The sequence below is a fragment of the Myxocyprinus asiaticus genome, chromosome 43, assembly GCF_019703515.2.
Source record: "Myxocyprinus asiaticus isolate MX2 ecotype Aquarium Trade chromosome 43, UBuf_Myxa_2, whole genome shotgun sequence".
Classification (NCBI taxonomy): Eukaryota; Metazoa; Chordata; class Actinopteri; order Cypriniformes; family Catostomidae; genus Myxocyprinus; species Myxocyprinus asiaticus.
In genome coordinates, this window is record NC_059386.1 from 16,441,521 (window position 1) to 16,461,676 (window position 20,156).

The following is a 20,156-nucleotide window of genomic DNA, read 5'->3' on the forward strand; positions in this document are numbered from 1 at the left end:
TTCGGTCATGAACGACTCAAAATGATTCACTGACTCACTCATAGCACATAAGACGCTCATTTGTCGCCACCTAGTGACATTTCCAGAAGGGGTCACTGAACTAATCAATTAATAAAATTGAACAAATTTGTGAAACAGAAGCAAGCCTCACCAAAATATTCTTTATTTTGCAGCTAATTCTGCACAACTGTAAACTTGAATAAACTTGAATCACTAAAATAGCTGGAATTGGTGCTTTTAGCTTATTCTTTAAAAAACATATCCCCAGAAAAAATGTTTGTGGACCAGTGATTGTCTTACCTTTTTCGCCCCTCATGAGTTTGCATCCCTGTAATTTGTTGTGGCATTGCAAGAACAAATCTACAAATTAGAAAAGAAGCAAATGTGTTGTTTTTTCATTACCCATTTAGCGCTCTTGCCACCTGTGACCTCACACAACGTAGCCTACCTATGTGATTTTTTTATTTTTTTGCATAACCGAATTTCAAACATTACAAGTAAATCCGCTACTAAGATGGACAAAAAACATGGACAAGTTCTTGAAAAGGAAAAATATTGACAATGGTTAGCCTATGTGGGATAGTGGTGTGCCGTAGAATTTTTTTTTTTTTTTTGTCGTAAAAAGAGTGCCGTGGCAGAAAAAAGGTTGGGAAACATTGCACTAAAATATACTATGTTTTGACAACTACACTCGCAAAAAAAGGTACCGTTAAAGGTACAAATCCATCACTGGAGAGGTACCTTTATTTTGGGTACATATTTTTTGTTTGTTGTTGTTGTTCCCAGAGGAGAACCTTTAAAGGTGCACAAAAGGTCCTAAGCATACAATTATTTACCCAAAACGAGTTATTAATTTTAAGTAGAGATACAAAATACGGTCCCCTTGAGGGTACCACCCCAGTGGCGGCCCTTGTACCTTAAACGGTACCTTTTTTCTGATGGTGTTTGTGTATATTTGTGCACTTGTTGGCCCTTCAGGTATGAGTTCTATCATACATTTTATTATCATTTCCCCTCTGTGGTTTACTGTAGAAGCTTATTTCCACCACAAGTATAAAAAAATTGTCTTTGGTAAATCATGGTAGCTCAGCAGTTAAGGCTCTGGGTTACTGATCAGAAGGTTGGGGGTTCAAGCCCCAGCACTGCCAAGATGCCACTGTTGGGCCCTTGAGCAAGGCCCTTGACCCTATCTGCTCCAGGGGCGCTGTATCATGGCTGACCCTGCACTCTGACCCCCAGCCTAGCTGGGATATGTGAAAAAGAAGAATTTCACTGTATATGTGCGAATGTGTGATGAATAAAGAAAATTATTATAAAAATTATTAATGAGATAGTAATTTGTATTTACTGTATGAGATTAAAAAGTCATAATTATTAGATACAACATCATAATTTTTAGATAAAAATCTATAATTATCAGATACTAAATCATACTTATGAGATTAAACATTAGCATTTTACAAGTCATAAATCTAAGATAAAAAGTATATAAAATCATAATTTTGTTATAAATTTTAATCTCATACTTCTGATTTACTATCTCATGATTTAGATTTTTTTTAATCTCTACTTTGTTTTATATCATAATTATAATTTTTGATGTCATCAATATGACTTTGAATCTAAAAATTATTACTTTGAATCTCATAATTATGATTTAGTATGTCATAATTTTGACTTTTTATCTCATAAATTTTGACTTAATCTCATACTTCTGACATCCTATCTCATAATTTTGACTATCTCATAATTTTGATTTTTTAATCTCACACTTCTTATTTACTATCTCATAATTTTGACTTTTTATCTCATCATTTTGAAATGTGTATCTCATTACATTGACTTTTTATATCATAATTATGATTTAGTATGTCATTATTTTGACTTTATCTCATAATTTTAACTTTATCTCATAATTATGACTTCATATTTCCTATTTTAAAATTGTATGTCATAATCATGTGCTTGTGCTTGGCTGGCGCAGGTGATCTAAAAGCTGCCATTTTTGCTCATGTGCGTTCTAGTGCGTTTATTCTAGCACCAGGTGTTACGTGACTGATTGCTCTTCAATGGCCACAGATAGGGAAAAATATACGTTTATTTCAGGCTTTTAAGAGCCTTCAAAAAACTGTGCATTTCATTAGAATACACAGTTATTTTTGAATGGCTGTCAATGGGGAAACATGCTTTTTGGCACAATATGGTGTGGTACCAGCATCTTTTAGCAGGGGCTAGTGGGGTCACAATAAGCAGCCAATTGCTGATTGGTGAGATATGGAGAGCAGCATGTGCTATACACAGTGATGAACAGCACAACATTTTACTCTTATTATTAGTTATTCTGGTGTTTAGGAACAATAGTATCTATCCTTTCTCATTACCTCACCATGCCGGGGCAGGCCAAGTTTCTGATCACCAAACAGGCAGCATCTAATCTAAATATGGGTGGTCATAGGTTAGGAGCAGCTCTTGTTCAAAAAAAGCTAAATGCAGCGCAATGAATGTAACAGAACGCAGGTGTTTTTACAACTTAAAGTTCTTTTTAACTTGATACAGTGTTAAAAACCACTGTGCTCCTGAACAAGACATGACGCAACAGTCAAAGATGTCCATCTAGTGCAAAGACAGGACAGATGCAAAAACATGTTCATATAAATGGCCGCTTAATGTGTTCATCTGTCTGACAAATGATGAAAATCCAGTTTGAAAATACATTACAAATACAACAGAAAATGATAACAATGTTTGATGCACCCCATAAACATCAGAAACAATGGCAGTCTGTTCACACCATAGTATAAGTGTGATACATGTTATTTGATTTGGAAGATTAGTGTTTTAACAGCATTGCTTTAGTAAAATCCTATTGGTGCCATTTGTTACTGGATCACTGTGGTTAAACCCTATTAATAACATTACTATGATCGTAGGTTCTCTGTGACATCTCAGTGATAGCAAGTTTTGGCTGTTATTCGCACCATCGAATGCGTTTCCAAGTAAGCCAATCATCTGTACCTACCTCCCAATTTCATCAGCAGTTTCAATGAGGTGCTTTCAAGGGAAAGTCCAACATCATTAACACTTCTAAGTGAGAAAAGAGGGTTAAATGTGCCTTCTTGGATTTCACACATGCCAGTTGTTCTTTGGATATCACGGTTTCTCTTCCAAAGATTTGTGCCAAAGCAGTAAAAAATCATAACAAATGTTTCAAAATGACAATAATGTGTTGTATTTACATATTTAAAAGTTGACGCTTCGCTTTATACTGCAATGATTCACCCTGAAATTAAAATTCTGTCACTATTTAGTCACCCTCATATCATCAAAAGGAGATGCTCTTGTCCATATATTGAAAGGGAATAGGGACAAGTGCAAAATCATACCATAAAAGTAACTTGTGCACTATATTCCATGTTGTGCACAAGATTAGTGTGAGGAAAAGACAGTCATTATTCGATAAAAATCTTACCCTTCACGGCTCTAAAATTAAAGTTCTGTCAAAGTTCTATTGCTAAAGTCTTTGCTTACCACATTTTTAACCACTGTTCCCCTAGTGGCCAAAGCTGGAAGTGTTGTTGAACGTATGGGCACGTGTGAGCTCCAGTATTATGCAGGTGAAATGTCTACAGTGTGGCACCAAAAGTGAGTTGTATTTTAGTTGTAAATATGTAATACAGACAATTCATATTTTATTAAGTTGACCCCCTAACCCAAACCCTAAACCTAAATGTCACATCAGTGGAGTAAAAATTTAAATTTAGAGTGAAAAAATGCCATTTCTAAATCTCGCTCATCGTTGTTTATGTGAACATGATTACTTCCTGGTTCCTATGAGACAAGAGCTTGCCTCAGGCTTGTGTAACTGGCTTTTTGTGGTGCTTGAGGGAAATGTATTTATACCTGAATTGATGGAATGATCTCCGATGGGGGGTGGCTGCTGTTAGTAATTTGGCAAAATGAGGTTGCTTTTGTTGTGGAGCGTGGAAAACGTTTCTTCCCCTCTCTGTAAGAAAACTCTCAAAGGCAGGAGTTCCAGGTGTCAAAGGTTAGACTTTATTGAGCAAAACAACAAACCCAAGATGTCAGCTGAGATCTGACTTGCTCGGTCAAAACCCTCCTGTCTTAAACAGTTTATTATCTAGCATTACTTCATGCCTATGCCTTCTTAATATTTTTTGTATCAAATGGATTCAGCTCGCCACCATTATTTCACAGAGCCTCTGACTTCATTTTAATGGTGGAAACCTGGCTGTTAGTTCCTTTTTTTAAAAATAACCTTTGAAATTCATTTATTATGAAAGTATACATTTTTAATGAATAATACGTCATAATCTGAGCATATATATTTACTTTGATTATCGGTTGCATCAATCTTTTAACTTTGCATAGTTTCATGACTCAGAACCATTGTTCTGTGCTTACAGCTGAGTGCACAGAGCATTCTTGCAACATTAGCACTTCAGTGTCCTCAAATGCCCTTTCCTAGGTAACACACAGTCCAGGATTTCTATGTTAGTTCTTTTCTATAATCTAGTACATTTAATATATAAATCAACTATATATTCCCTCCTTTGAGACTTACAAAAAGTCTCGCCTTCTATTTGCCCTTTTCCCAGAGTGCAATCTCACAAACCAGGCTCCTTTATTCCTTTCAAGTGATCAATATAAGTCACACATTCTTCTACCAATGCCTATACTTATGAAACTGCACTCCGGAGGATCAATGAGACCAAACATCTCTCTCCACAGTTGACTAGAAGAGAGTAAAAGATCCCATTGCTCCTAACTAAGTTCTATGTTGGAGGGTAAAGTAATCACATTCTTGGATAAAGCATGTGCATGCGAAGGTGGCCTTGCGTTATTTAGAGTACATTAGTCATTAGGCTTATTTCAGTAGGTTAACATACTACAGTGATTAGACAATGTCAATGAATCATTCAGCATATGATATGTCCCACGGTGCCAGAGGAACTCACAGACATTCCCGGTAGCCTGGAGCGCTATCTGTTGGTGTTGGAGCAGACAGCGGGTTTTTAAACCACCAGTAGAGTCTTGCCGAGGTGCTCTTCGATCCTGTCTTTGTGATGTTCAAGTCTCTGGATTTCCAGTGGCACTTACAGTGATTTTAGAATTCATAAAGGTACATTCTATAATAATTTACTTGATTATTAGTACCTTATAAAGTGCATATAATGCAAATAATCACAGTAAACCTCTCAAAGTCTGGTTACTTTACCTAGTTACATTACCTCAAAACATGGATAATGATCTGCTTCAAACCTTCATCATTCCCTTCATGGATTGATTAAACAACATCAATTAAAGAAAATAATCACTTCAGGAAGGGGTATATGCCAAAATAAAAACATAATACCCTCTAACTTCCTGCCTACTCTATCCATCTAGAGGACTACCTAATTTTAGCATAAAAAAAAAATACACTGAGTATACTGACTCCCTTGCTATTCAAAAACAGTAGAAAACTGAAAAAAAAAAAAAAATGTAAAAAATTAAAAGGCACCCCTTCCCTACCATTTTGTGTCATGCCAGGGGTTTTACTAGAATTCATCCAGCTCATCCAGTCCAGGGCCTATGGTAAGCCCAATATCAACTCCAGATGGCTTCACCGACACATTCAGCACCTGCTTAGCTGCAACATTGGCCATCATTGATCTGAGTAGAGGCACAACACAACACAACACAACAACACCACAAAAATAACAATAGCTACAGCCATTATTATTCCTATTTTAGTAAGCCATTCTCCCCAGGATCCAAATAGGTTGTCAAACCATTTGCCAACATGTTGATCTCTTCCAGCATTGGCAGTCACTTCCTCTCATAAGTTTTTCAGCTTTTTCATGGCTATGGTAAAAGATCCATCAGGAGCTGTATTATTTAGGATATAAGTACAACAGTCAGCTCCAAACATTACACAAACCCCTCCTTTTTCTGCCAATAGCCAGTCTAGGGCCTGTCTATTTTGCCATGTCATTTTGCTGGTTGCAGCTAATTGGTCACCTAAGGCCTTCAGTGCTTCATCAGTGTAATTAATAAATCTCTGCTGGTTATAATAAATGTAGTTGATCCATTCTGCATTCTTGTTGGGTGTTATCCACACAAATATAGACTCAAAGCCTGATTTTATTTCATCTCTGGCCTTAAATTCTTGTGGTATTCCTCTTGGTTGACCAATTGCATCTATTATTACATTAGGGTCAGGCTGATATGCTCTTTTCACTCTATGTTTGCCTTGCACAGTTTTGCTAGATGCAGTCAGGATGTCAGAGGCTTTCGGGTCCCATGTCAACATAGTGACTTCTTGTGTTAGTCTTACTCTAGTGCATATTCCCTTCCAATTCTCTGGTAACGTAGCCCTCAACTTTTTCCCACCACAAACCCAAAAATAATCTGCTATGGCTACTGTTTGATTTTCATTTAATTTTATCACAGGAGTGATCAAAGTGTGGTCTACTATTCCTTCAGTGTCCCACCTGGATTTCGTTGGGCATAGTGGTTTTGCTGTTATTGTTCCATGCGGTCTGACCCTTACAAACATTGTAAAATAGAGGCTTGTGTTGGACTCATGCAGGTTTTCATCCAGCTGCCAGGTTACAGTACAGTTGCCTCTAAATCTACCCACATTGACCTGTCCTTTTAATTTACTAAAGCACTCATATTGAAATCCGGGGTCTATTACATATGCTACCGGTTTGTTTCTTTTGCTTGCAGGCACACGGACATCTAGGCTTTTACATTCATCTCCCCACCCATTGGTTTCATAAAATAAATAAAAGGCTGGATTGCTTAATATGGCCAAACACTCAGCTGGACAGAAAGGTATTTGACCTGTTGCATTGCAATATTGTTTATAATGCCGTGCACATTGTGTATAATCATGGGGACTGGGCACTACCATAAGTTCTTTCAAAGGTGATGGTGAACATAACAGACAGTTAGACATTCCTGATTGTTTTGCTGTGTAGTCTGCCCATTTGAAACAATTATTATGCTGTGCACTTTCTAATAATTCTTCTCTTGACAATGTTAAATCAGTCCCATAATCTGTGTCATTGTTGGGCATTGCTACTAATTCTTCTGCAGTCTGATTATGTGTTTCCTTAGTAGGTCGTAGTGGCAGTGGCAATTTGATAGATTGATAATCTATTCCTCCATATGGATCCTCATAGTCTTCTGCATTTAAAGACCTTCTTTTATTAGATTTGTTTACTGGCATACCTTGAGTTGACTTAATGGAAGTGGATATCACCAAGCTCTGAGAAGTCGATTGTTTGAAACTCTCTTGGCCCTGGGGAGAAGTAAGGTTGAGAAGGCCCTGCCTGCTCTGAGTCTGGGGAGTGGTCACTGGAGAGTCATGGGGAGTGGAGGCTGGGAGACCCTGGGTCTGGGGAAGTCGTTGCAGTAGGTGTACCAACACCAAGATCCATAGCAGAACTTTCCTCACCCTCCAGTACTGACCCCACTGGCTGCTGTACATCCTCCTGCAGCTGTACTTCATCTCTAGCTCCAGCATGCTCAGCTGCCCTAGAATGAGGTGTAACAGCATCACTACTTTCTCCCTCCTGCTCTGGGCTTTCCTCTTGTTCAGTTCTTTCCTGGTCATGGGTCTCAGGTTCTCCTTCAGCTTCAGGAGACTCTATATCTAAATCTTCCTGATCTTCTGCTCTATTTCTCTGATCTGCTGGTCTTGGTAACCTCAGCTGAGGGACCCTAGTGCAGTGATTTAAATGATACCATGTTGTACTACCTTCTACCTGTACTGCTGTTCTGGGTTCATTCCATCTTCTCCTAAACACTCTCAAATAAACTTGATCTCCAGGAACTACTGGACACGGTGCTTCTTTGTCCTGCCTGGGCCCCCTGTTCTGTTCCTGTGAATGAATAGCTTAGTGTATAGCAGTTAATTGTCTCATGTAGGCTCTTAACTCCATCTGTAGTTGTTCTAAAGGTGGGCCTTCATTAGGACCTCTCAAGTACGGTACTGGCATGGGTCTGCCTGTTAGCGTTTCATGTGGTGATAGATTAGTGATTCTATTGGTCTGTATGCGATAGTTTATCAATGCAAGGGGTAGAGCATCTACCCAATTGAGTCTGGTGTCACGGCAAATTGTATTGATCTTAGCTTTGAGAGTTCCATTCACTCTTTCTACCATGCCCTGGGATTGTGGATGGTAGACACACCCTAGCCTTTGTTTTATTCACAACTGTTATATCACTGTTTTCACTGTTCTTTGAATAAATGCTGAACCATTGTCAGAGCTAATTTGAGAAGGTATGCTTTCCTCTGCTTGAGGGATGCTGAAAAAAGCAGAGCATATGTCAGTAACAGTAAAATAATTGGCAGCAGGTGGAACATTAGTCAACAGCGTATGTGGATTTGGAACTTCAGCAGGCCAATCTTCTGTTACCTCATTAACTGCTCTTAAATCATGCACTAAGCGCCATTTTGACTTATCTGCCTTGGTAACTGGTAATATGGGCGTGTTACAATGATTTACTGTTTCAATTAACACCCCTGCCTTATTTAATCCCTCAATTGTCTTTTTAATTCCCTCTACTACTTCCTGTTTTAAGGGATATTGTTGTTTTCTTGGTAGTTTTACTCCTGGTTTAAGCTTGATTCTAATTGGATTAGCAGATTTTACCAGACCTACATCTGTATCATGTTGAGACCACAATTCAGCAGACACATGTTTTTCCATTTCTGACATTAATTCAACTGTTCTTGACTCTACTTTTTCTTTTTCTTTAGTAGTCACTACAACCATTGGAATGCCTTCCTTACCAGTGTAACACATAATTTTTAGACATGTTTTATCTGCAGATTCAAATATTAAAGGATGTTCTGTGGCTTCCCACCTTTTCTTTTCCACTCTTTTCATCATTGATCCTAAATCTTTTGCCTGACTTCCCTTACTTACATATAAGGTAACATGTAGAACTGAATTTGGTACTTGAAACCATTGTTCAATAAAGTTGCATTTCTCAATTTGTAGTGCTGCACCTTCTGGCCCTACAATCATATATTGTGAACTCAAAGGCACTTCTTGTCCTTTGGTGTTATTTAACCATTTCTTTTCAAGCTCTGGGTCCCTTTCTGAATCATATATTATGGTACAATGAATCACAGAGCTGTTCTTTAATGTATATTCCCCATTTGTTTATTATTTTGTCTACATCCTTTCCTACATCTCCTAACCAATATATGTTTGCTTGTGGCTCCTGAGGTTCTTGGAACTTTGTGACTGTCATTTGTTTGATGCCCCTGTTGTCTATATAAATACCTTCTGGAGTGCACCAAATCTGTAAATTCATTTTACATATAGCATCTCTCCCTAACAAGTTGACAGGTGTTTGTTCTGATGTTAGGATGGGAATTTTGATCTCTGCGTCATTTACTTTTATGCTAACTGGAGCTGTCATTGGAATTAGCTGTGTGAGTCCCAAGAATCCTAGTGTCTTTACATATTTTCCAGACTTGGGGAGGTGAGAGGCATAATTTGGATTTATACATGTAAACTTAGCTCCAGTATCTAGCATGACTGGTATTGTTTTGCCCTCTATTTTAACCTGCAGCATAGGTTCTTGATCAGCATCAGATGATATCGTTGGAAGCTGACCCCTCCCCATAGGAAGCTCTGGGCAGCCTCAGTAGCCCTGCTGTGGTCCACGCCATGGATTGAGTGGACCTGGTGTTGGAGCTTGGTATTCTTGCTGCCATGGGGCATTGCTTGGACTAGGGGTTGACCGCTTTGCCATGGATTAATAGGGCAATTTCTTCTGTTATGTCAAGGCTGATTGCAGCACCAACATATTATTGGTGGGCCATTTGTTCTAGGGCCACTGTTCTGTCTACCTCTTCCTCTTCCTCCCTGTTGTAGTCTGTTCCAGTTTCCTGGTTGTTCTGGTTGCACATAGAAACAAGCGGTGCGGTGGCTGTGACACTTGTCCTGCTGGTGACATTGTGTTCTGGACAACAGGTACTGGTGACATTGTATTCTGCATAACAGGTACAGGTGATACCAGGGAAGACTGGGCAGCAGAGACAGGCACATTCACAGGAGCCATTACCACTGATTGTTCTTCTTTCTCTTTGACTGTGGCTTGGATCTTCTCCTTTTTCCCAGTTAATTCTTCAAACTGCAGTTGTGTTCATTTTCTCTGTAGTTCTCTTTCTTGATGCTTCAGTCTGAATGAATTTCTCTTGTATTGTTCTACAGCATGAGTCACATGTTCACAGAACTCTCTGTGTGATTTGGAGTTCAGTCCAACTACATCTTCCAGATTTTCCTTCACTGGGGTTAGCATAGCATCCACTATAGCTGTTCTGAATAATGTAGTCATGACTGGGTCTGTTTCTGGGTTTTTCTCCAGCTCTTGTTTCCATCTTCTTAGCTGTCTTTGAATATATGCTGTAGGATTTTCAGTTTCACCTATTGGTTCGCCTTTCAGAGATCTTGGATCCATTTGTGTTGGGTATTCCTTCCTCAATTCTCCCCACATGTCAGCACGATATCTGTCAAATGCAAATCCATCCATCTTCGTATCATCAGTTGCTCCTCTTAGATGCACATTTTTAAGGATCTCATTCATCTTGGATCCCCCTAAACATTTGGCCAATAATGCTTTGATGTCGCCAATCACTAGGAGCTTCCCTGTTGTTTCTTCTTCTACAACTCTAATCCATTTTCCAGCCCCCTCGTGGATGTCTGGAAGGCGAGCTATCAGTCCATCAAGGTCCTGATTGGCCCATGGCACATACTGCCCTTGTGTTCCTTTAATTAAAATTGGCAACTGTGTTTGTATGGTATATTTACTGGGGGTGTCTGGATCCATAAGATGTTGTTGCTGCTCTTCACTGTGTGGTTGCATGTCGCTTAGATATCTTCTGAATTGCTGTTCATAGTCCTGCTTTTCATCAAACATATCCCTGCCTCTTGGCTGGTCATTGGGCAGTCTCAGTCTGTCTAACCATTCTTTGGACAGATTCACATTGCTTGGGTATACACTTGTGAGATGTATGCTTGTTATTCTTACCAATCTTCTTTGTTGGTCTCTTGACCAACTTGGCTTTTCTTTTGGAACATCTTCAAGATCCAGGTTGCCTGTGACATATTTATATTCTCTCTTAGGGCTGGTTGAGAATGATCTACGGCTTTCTTCTCTTCTCTTTTGCTGATCCTTAGCTAGTTGTTCCTCTAATACCTCTTGCTCCAGTGCCTTTAACTTTTTTGTTAAGTCGCTCTTAGGTGTACTTCTAGCCCTTGGTCTCTCCTCCTCTTCTGTTCCTTGTTCAGAACACAGGTCTGATTGTCTTTGTGACATTCACTGTTCTTTTTTTTGTCTTTCTTGCATTTCAGCTAAGGCTGAGGTCACATGTTGATAGGCGTTGAGGGTCTCCATACCTTCTGAAGCTATGTGGCCCATGTCTTCTCTCAGGCTTGCCCCTTCACTGTCCCTATCAGAACTGTCATCTTTGATGTCTATGTTCCCTTTTATTTCTACAGTTCCTGATATAGCAGGCATTTGTTTCACAGATTGGTCAAGAGGTGGTGCATAAGGAGGTGGTCTCTCTATTTTTTCACTTTTATCATCTGCTGGTCTCTTTGTCTGTCTTTCAGCTTTTATTAATATTATCCCATGATTTTTAAACAATTGCAACACATCCTGTTCTTTTCTCTCTTATCTTCTCTTTTTTATTCTTATTTTTTTATTCTTTGTGATTTTTAATCAATGCTTCCATTTCTCTACACATAGCCACATCAAATGTTCCCTCTGCTGGCCATTTTTTGTTTAAGCCCTTTGTTCTTTTTTCCCATTTGCTAGACAGCTTATGATGTCTTTACATATTGGATACATTGAGCACATCTGTTCTACTGGTGTTGATGTCATTGTTGCTTACTTTTATTATGATAGTGTATCTTGTATTTTTAACTTACTTCTCTAACCCCAGCTCGTGTTTACCCTTAACTAGTCTTCACCAGGCTGGTCAGACGAGGATCACTAAAAGTATCTGACCCCTGACTTCCCCTGGGCTTTTGCTGTGTGGAGGACTTGTTTTAATTGCTAATGTATTTTATTAGTCTTTCTTAAGTATTTCAGAATAGCATTTATTTGTTGTCTATTCAATGGTTTTACAGGTGTTTCCTCCTCTTCATCTAACATTGGCCAATGTGAATTATTCTGCATCCAGATAATGTCTCCTCTTAGGCTAATTATGTCAAAACTCCAAAGTTCATCTGCAGCAAACCAACGACCTATAGCAGATACACCTCCTACCCAATGCATAAAAGTGAGATATGGGGTTAATTCTACTTGACACCCTCCCAATACAGTTATAGAACATTTAGTTCACTTCTATCACAATATTCTAAATGAAAAGGTTCAAGGAAGTCAATCACGGCTTCCCTTTCCACTTTGTTTAAAAGTCCCCTTCCTCTTCTTCCTCTCTTTCTCCCTTTCCCTCGTCTGTGTCTATATAAATCACTCATTATTTTCAATGAATACTTGCTGTTATTTCTTTTTGTTTTAACACCCATATACTTCCACTCACAGCTGTTGGCTATGCTCTGGATCTCTGCCTACGACAATTGTTACATTAACTTTTCCCACTGTTCCATTTGTTGTGCAAAGTGGTGTAAATTCGCCATTGTTGTTGCTATGAAACAACACCTTGCTCTTCCACTGCACTGGATGTATGTCTATGCTTGTCCAAAGGAAGCCACCACTTAAGATGGTCACTCTTTGTATCCCTTTTGGCCATGGGATATTTGAGTCCTTTTTGATATAAGGCACATATACTGGGTCAATTGGTATTTTTACTTCTGCACGTAATTGCCAAAATTGAGAAGCACTCAACATAAAAAGTCCAGTTAGGTGGTGAACCAATGGTTCAAAGGTCAAATGTTTATCCACTATGGCTCTCCAATCTATTGACGGCCACTCCCTTTCTATTTCCTGCAAAATTAGTGATTGTAGTCAATTTTTGCATAAATGCTTTTTTCTTTTGTTCTGTCAGATCCCATTTATCTATTCCTGTACAATCTATGTAATCAGATTCTCTCCAAACTGAGTACTAATTCCCCCCATGTTTCTATTAATAGTCTTCCTAATTCTTGTTCTTTTCTTTTTTCTTTGAGCTGTTTTTCTTTGTCAAAGTCAGAAAGAGTCTGCTTCCACATTAGGTCGCTTCTTAATGCAAAATTATGAATGGTCTGTTTCTTTAAGCTTTGTAATTCAGAATCAGTAATAGTTTGCTGCCACATTTGGTTGCTATGTAGGGGAAACACAGAGAAAAAACCTTGTCTGTGTCTCTGTGTGTTTCTGTGCTCGCTCACTGCCCCCCTTTCTTACTCACTCTATCTGCCTCACTCAACCCCCGCCTTTTCACTCTTGAGCTCCCCTGAATACAATGCAGCCTTTACAATGCTCCCACTGTATAAGAGAGAAAGAGAGAGAAAAACAGATGCTTTTTCTTACTATCATTCATTCCTTTTTTCAGCAAATGTGTTTATTATCTGAATCACCTTACCTATAATGATTGGTGTCAGATATTTAACACCACCAATGCTTCATATTATTTCTAACCTTTTATAATCTTTATCATTTATCTATAACTTGTAATACTAAGCCTAATATATTTATTTCTTCACATCACACTTCTTATGAGAAAAACAGTTACATGGACACATATCAACAGCCTGCTCTCACACATACACATACAGCATAACACATTGCAGCCAGCATAAGCACAATACAATCAACATAAACACATCAACAATTGCAGGCAACATGCAATATCAATATAATTGATTTGTACAAAATACAAGCAATACATGTATTCACAGCAACTTATTCAACACAAACATGTTTATAATCTTCAGCACATAATTTGAAATATCCAAATATCTTAACTATCACTATGCCCCTCTTGGGCGACCATGCCTCTTGCGTGCCAGCCAATGCAGCCCAAAATGCAGCGCTATTTTGAGAATAAGGCCAACCATCCAATTTTGGCTCCCTGTGTCTCAGCCAGGTCAAAGGCCAACCATCTATGTGGGCTCCTTATCATTAACTGGTGTCGCTGCACCTTGCGGTATCCGCAGGTTTTCTAACACTGCCAATTCAGCCCACCTCCAGACTCCTGGGGTGCGATATCCGCAGGACCTACCAATTCAGCCCACCTCCAGTCTCCTGGGGTGCGGTATCCATAGGTTTTTCAAACTTACCTATTCAGCTCTCTCAATATTGCTATCTCGACAAGCAGTGCCAACCATCAAAGTGGGCTCACTACTTCTCTACCAGCTCAGGGGCCTCTGTCTCTGCAGGCTCCCCTTCGTTGCTGGTGCTCCACTGAGAGCGGTATCCGCTAAGTTTGTGTGCACTTCAACTTATTTACAAGACATATTTACATTTGCATGCATAGTTTTTGAAAACTGGAACCCAGTTCTCTATTTAATCCAATTAGTCATTTAATTCAGTTCAAGACTGGAAAGGCCTTGGTTAGAGTTACCACCTGGGCCAAACCTTGCAACAGACTGCACAAAAACACCATTTAAGCAAAATGCTTACCTCAGGTTTTTTGGCGCCAGTGAGTCTGTTCAGTCAGTGCAAGGAAAGTGCACAGCAGTTCCCCTTGGCCCGGTGCCAGTCCCTTCGTGGTCGCCAATTTTATGTTGTGGAGCGTGGAAAACGTTTCTTCCCCTCTCTGTAAGAAAACTCTCAAAGGCAGGAGTTCCAGGTGTCAAAGGTTAGAGATTATTGAGCAAAACAACAAACCCAAGATGTCAGCTGAGATCTGACTTGCTCGGTCAAAATCCTCCTGTCTTATCCAGTTTGTTATCTAGCATTACTTCATGCCTACGCCTTCTTAATATTTTTTGTATCAAATAGATTCAGCTCGCCACCATTATTTCACAGAGCCTCTGACTTCATTTTAATGGTGGAATCCTGGCTGTTGGTTCCTTTTTTAAAAAGAACCTTTTAAATTCATTTATTGTGAAAATATACATTTTTAATGAATAATACATCATAATCTGAGCATATCTGTTACTTTGATTATCAGTTGCATCAATCTTTTAACTTTGCGTACTTTCATGACTCAGTACCATTGTTCTGTGCATACAGCTGAGTGCACAGAGCATTCTTGCAACATTAGCACTTCAGTGTCTTCAAATGCCCTTTCCTAGGTTACACACAGTCCAGGCTTTCTACGTTAGTTCTTTTCTATAATCTAGTACGTTTAATATAAAAATCAACTATACTTTCAGAGTACATGAACATTCTGAAGCAACATGTTGATTTTTCATGTGATCATGTTGTTCAAATATGGCGCATCAAGATGCGTCACATCTCGTTTGGTGTCGATGATGAGACATGAGATCCAATGATATTTGATGTTTAGCAAAACTGGTCTTGATATGTATTTAAATACACTCACTTAGCACTTTATTAAGAACACTATGGTCCTAATAAAGTGCTCGACGTGGTCTTCTGCTGTTGTAGCCCATCCGACTCAAGGTTCGATGAGTTGTGCATTCTGAGATGCTGTTCTGCCCACTACAATTGTACAGAGCGGTTATCTGAGTTACGGTAGCCTTTCTGTCAGCTCAAACCAGTCTGGCCATTCTCTGCTGACCTCTCTCATCAACAAGGCATTTTCATCCACAGAGCTGGCGTTCACTGGATGTTTTTTGTTTTTGACACCATTCTGAGTAAACTCTAGAGACTGTTGTGCATGAAAATCCCAGGAGATCAGCAGTTACAGAAACACTCAAACCAGCCCGTCTGGGACTAACAATCATGCCACAGTCTAAATCACTGAGGTCACATTTTTCCCCCATTATGATGGTTGATGTGAACATTAACTGAAGCTCCTGACCCATATCTGCATGATTTTATGCATTGCACTGCTACCACACAATTGGCTGATTAGATAATCGCATGAATAAGTAGGTGTACAGGTGTTCATAATAAAGTTCTCAGTATGCAAATAGACTACTTGAGGATACTTTAATGGTGCTTTTTGTCCTTTTTCAATTTGACAGTAAAAATAATCTTCCACATTCATTTTATAGATAAGAACAGCATGAACATTCTGCTAAACTACTCTTTTTGTGTTCCACGGAAGAGAGAAATTGATACAGTTTTGGAACAAAATAAATGATGACAGCATTTTTGTTTTGAGTGAACTATTCCTTTAAATGATGTGTCAATGCATCTGTGTTGCATGAGGCAGGTGGTATACGACCTCAGGTGTGACGGTGTAACCTCTAGGTATTGCGTTAGTGAGATTGAAATTGTTTTGTGCAGACAGAGTTCTAGTGATGAAGTGCAGATTTCTATCTGGCAGAATGAGGATATCGCTGGATACCTTGGCATGGTTTTCAGGCCAGTCCTGCAGGATTTGCGTAAGAGTATTGAGGCTTGATATTATGTAATTACTCATTACCTTCAAGTTCTCTCCACACTGCCAGCCCAATGCTTGTCTGAAGTCTCATCTTTTATGTATTATTAATGAGGTTACAGACCTGCTGATTTGAAAGTTCCCCAACAGCAGAAACAGAAAGACATTCCCCAACAGCAATTTATTTTCCTCTATAGTTGCTGTCTTTCTCTTTCTGAGTTCCTTTACTCTCCAATAACTTTCCATCTTTCTTTATCTCTGTTTATGTCTCTTTAATTGGAAAAGTTTGTAAGGTGGGTTTCACACTAATGAGGGAGAATATGAAAGGAGATGTGAATATATACTGGGTCATGTTGCAATGCATTCATTAAAATTGTCAATGTACACAAAAAGAACACACACATCTGTGCATAGTACGCACTCACAATTAGTTTGTTTCAAAGACTACTTGATCCGTGAAACATTCTTATCTTTGAGTCAATAAATTGCGAACACACACACAGGCATATTCAGATGCACATGTGTACATACAAAGGCTCGTAACTGGAAATGAACAGTGGATGATGAAACTACATTTAGTCATCCCACAACTCATTTGCTGTGTGTGCGTGGGGGTGGGGGGGGATGTTTGGGTGGTTTACGAGGACTTTTTTTAGGTTACAAACTGGTAATTACAAGGGTATTATGCTATAAATGAGGTTTATGAGGATATTTCTAGTGTCCCCATAATTCAAATCACTTAAAAAAACATACTAAACGATATTTTTTTGAAAATGTAAAAATGCAGAAAGTTTTTTGTGATAGTTAGGTTTAGGGGTAGGGTTAGGGTTTGGGGATAGAAGCTATAGTTCATACAGTATAAAAATCATTATGTCTATAGAGAGTCATCATAATGATAGCCGCACCAATGTGTGTGTGTGCGTGTAGGAGCAGTAGGGTGTAAAGGAAAGTCATCATCTTGCCAAATTTTAGCTGTGTGAAAAACTGGAGTTCCATAAGGAAGAGATCTGCTTGCTGGATGTCTGTGTGCATATTAGAGAGACAGAGGAAGAAATTGAGGAGCACTTCATCCCCCCACACACATTTCCTACTGCTTCTTATCATGCTGAACCTGCCTGCACAGCAACAGTTCCTGAACACTGAATAACAAACAGGACATGGCAGAAGAAAGAGCAACAGCAAGAGCAAAGAGAAAGAAGCAAAGGGAGAGAGGGAAAGAGGAGAGAGGGAAATTTGTGGGTGGGGCATCAAGGAAGGAACCATATGCTTTTAGCAAGAAAATTCCAAATTCTCTTCATTCATTCATTCACAACTGAGAGAAGAGTGGAGAAGGAAACAAAAAGCAGGTTCTTCAAAAAAAGGCTCTTCAACAAAGAAAGAAAGAGACAGACTGGCGGATTCAACGCTTATTAGTTTGAACACACTTGTCTCCGTGGTGACAACATGGGAGCTGTAGTGGGTACATTGACTTTGCAGACAAGACAAAGACAACCAAACAGAGGTATGTTAACAAATGAGAGATTAAAAGAGATTGTCTGACTTCTGATGCATTAATTATATAGGGTTCTATAATAGAAAGACTGGCAAGCACCAAGAGTTTTTAAGCACTACTATCAATAACAGTGCTAAATCAATAACACAATGGCTAACTTAAAGAGTACAATGCTAAAAATGTTGAGCGAATGTGCAAAGACAAGAAAGAATGTTCTGACTGATGAATGCATTGTGTTCCATTTCACAGACAAGACAATTTATGAGCAGACAATGTTAAACTAATGAACTGAGAAAGGAGAAAACCAATGCAAGGTTGAGAGAAGGCGATATGCAGACTGGCACTACGTCACAACATCAGAGATAAACATCTTCGACAACATCTTTGTGTGCATAGCTGTTTTGTTCGTGACCGGGTGTTTTAACAATTTGCTAACATATCAGCCCTCTTCCTGTTGACATGCGCCGTGGTTTAGTTGTCATGGAGACAGCTTTGTAAGGGATGAGAGAGCAGATGATGGGATGTTATGATCGACATAGCAGCAAGGACAATATTACATACAAAAATACTATAGAGCAGTGCATCTTTTCTCGATCAATCCACCTGAATCAAACGTTATTTTGAATGATGCAAATTAGCCAGAGACATCAGTAGTTTATTCGTTCGCTTATTTATTTGTTGATCCATTTATTGGCAGTTCCTGTATCAAGAAGCATGGATTTCCTGCAACAGACTTTACACTACATTAGAGGTCAGCTGCAAGGCAAATCAGAGAAAGAGTCTGATAAACACAGGAGCCCTATATAGTTCAAACATATGCTTTGCCTTGATCAAATTTCTTTACAAATGCATAAGATCTCATCATTAATACCTTATAGGAATAGTTCAAGCAAAAATGAAAATTCTTTCATCATTTACTCACTCTCATGTCGTTCCAAACCTTTATGATTTTCTTTCTCTTCCGTGGAACACAAAATAAGTTATTTTGCAGAATTTTCAGTGAACAGGATGCAAGGATTGGCTATGAAAATATGACTACATTCCAAGTCCTCTGAAACCATATGATAGCTTTGTGTGATGAACAGACCAAAATTAAGGTCGTTATTTGCTAAAAATCTAATATCATTGGCACTGGCATCATGCATTGTTGCATTGATGCATCAGTCTTTTTTTTAAAAGAAAAATCTAACTAAAATATATTTGGAGAGGGGGAGTCCTAATGAGGAGGAGTTTAGAGCTACAGTAACCAGTGATTAGCATTGTCTTTATAGCAGCTACTCATGAATATTCGACCCCTGCTATTTAGCTCGCTATTTGCCACTTTCCTTTGACATCTTAACCTATAGATTTAACAGATCACTGTGATCTTGAGCAGCTCCCTATGGTGAGCTGCATAGAATGTGGACGTGTTGCTCAAGTAAATTACCTGTTAGAGGGTAATAGATTGTTAAGTGTGACGTCAAGAGCAGGCATCCAATGTCATTGTCTTCTGTATGATATTGCCTTCCTTTACACCATGGTTCTGTAAGAACTGTAATTTGGTAAACACTTTACAATAAGTTTCCATATGTTAATCAGTTACTGTATACATTAATGCATCATAATTTTACATTGGTTAATTAAAAAAAAAGTTTGCCTTAAATATTAAAATTCAGCTATCACATTTACTCACATACTCATGTAGTTCAAAACCCATATGACTTGCTTTTGTCAGAAGAACACAAAAGGAGGTGTTTGGCAGTATGTTAGACTTAGTCACACTTTCATTGCCTCTTTTTTTTCATACAATGAAAGTGAATGGTGACTGAGGTTAACATTCTACCAAACATCTCCTTTTGTGTTCCACTGAAGAAAGAAAGTCATATGGGTTTGTAACAACAAAAGGATTAGTAAATGATGACAGAATTTTTGTTTTTGTGTGAACAATCTGGTCTATATATACTATCTAATCTATGCAATATTATTATTATTCATTGTTAGTGAATATTAAGTAATGTTGACAATTACATTTGATCTCATAACTGCACTTCAGAATTTACTTTGCAATTTGCTTGCAACAGACAGTGTCATCAGTAGTCATTTTCCACTATCGGGCCAGGGCTATCAATTGGCCAGCTGGGGCCAATAACCTCGAGCCGCGAGACTAAAATCGATCTGCATTTCCACCATCGGGCCAGTAGCCCTGCAGCGTTGCCCTCAAACCCGCCCTTAACACACAGCCCTGGTGACAACGTCACA

At 38.8% G+C, this 20,156-nt stretch overlaps 1 protein-coding gene across 3 annotated transcripts in view; it reads left to right on the forward strand.

Moving 5' to 3' along the window:
* Positions 1 to 20,156, forward strand: part of LOC127433168 (Kv channel-interacting protein 1-like) — a 73,147-nt gene that overhangs the window by 36,298 nt on the left and 16,693 nt on the right. Inside the window, exon 1 of one of the 3 annotated variants that reach the window (XM_051684871.1) lies at positions 17,659 to 17,927. The exons of the other annotated variants lie outside the window; for them this stretch is intronic. Within the exon in view, the coding sequence (XP_051540831.1) occupies positions 17,870 to 17,927 (58 nt within the window). The 5' untranslated portion in view covers positions 17,659 to 17,869. Of the gene's footprint in view, positions 1 to 17,658; positions 17,928 to 20,156 lie in introns of those variants that run through there. 3 annotated transcript variants of the gene reach the window in all.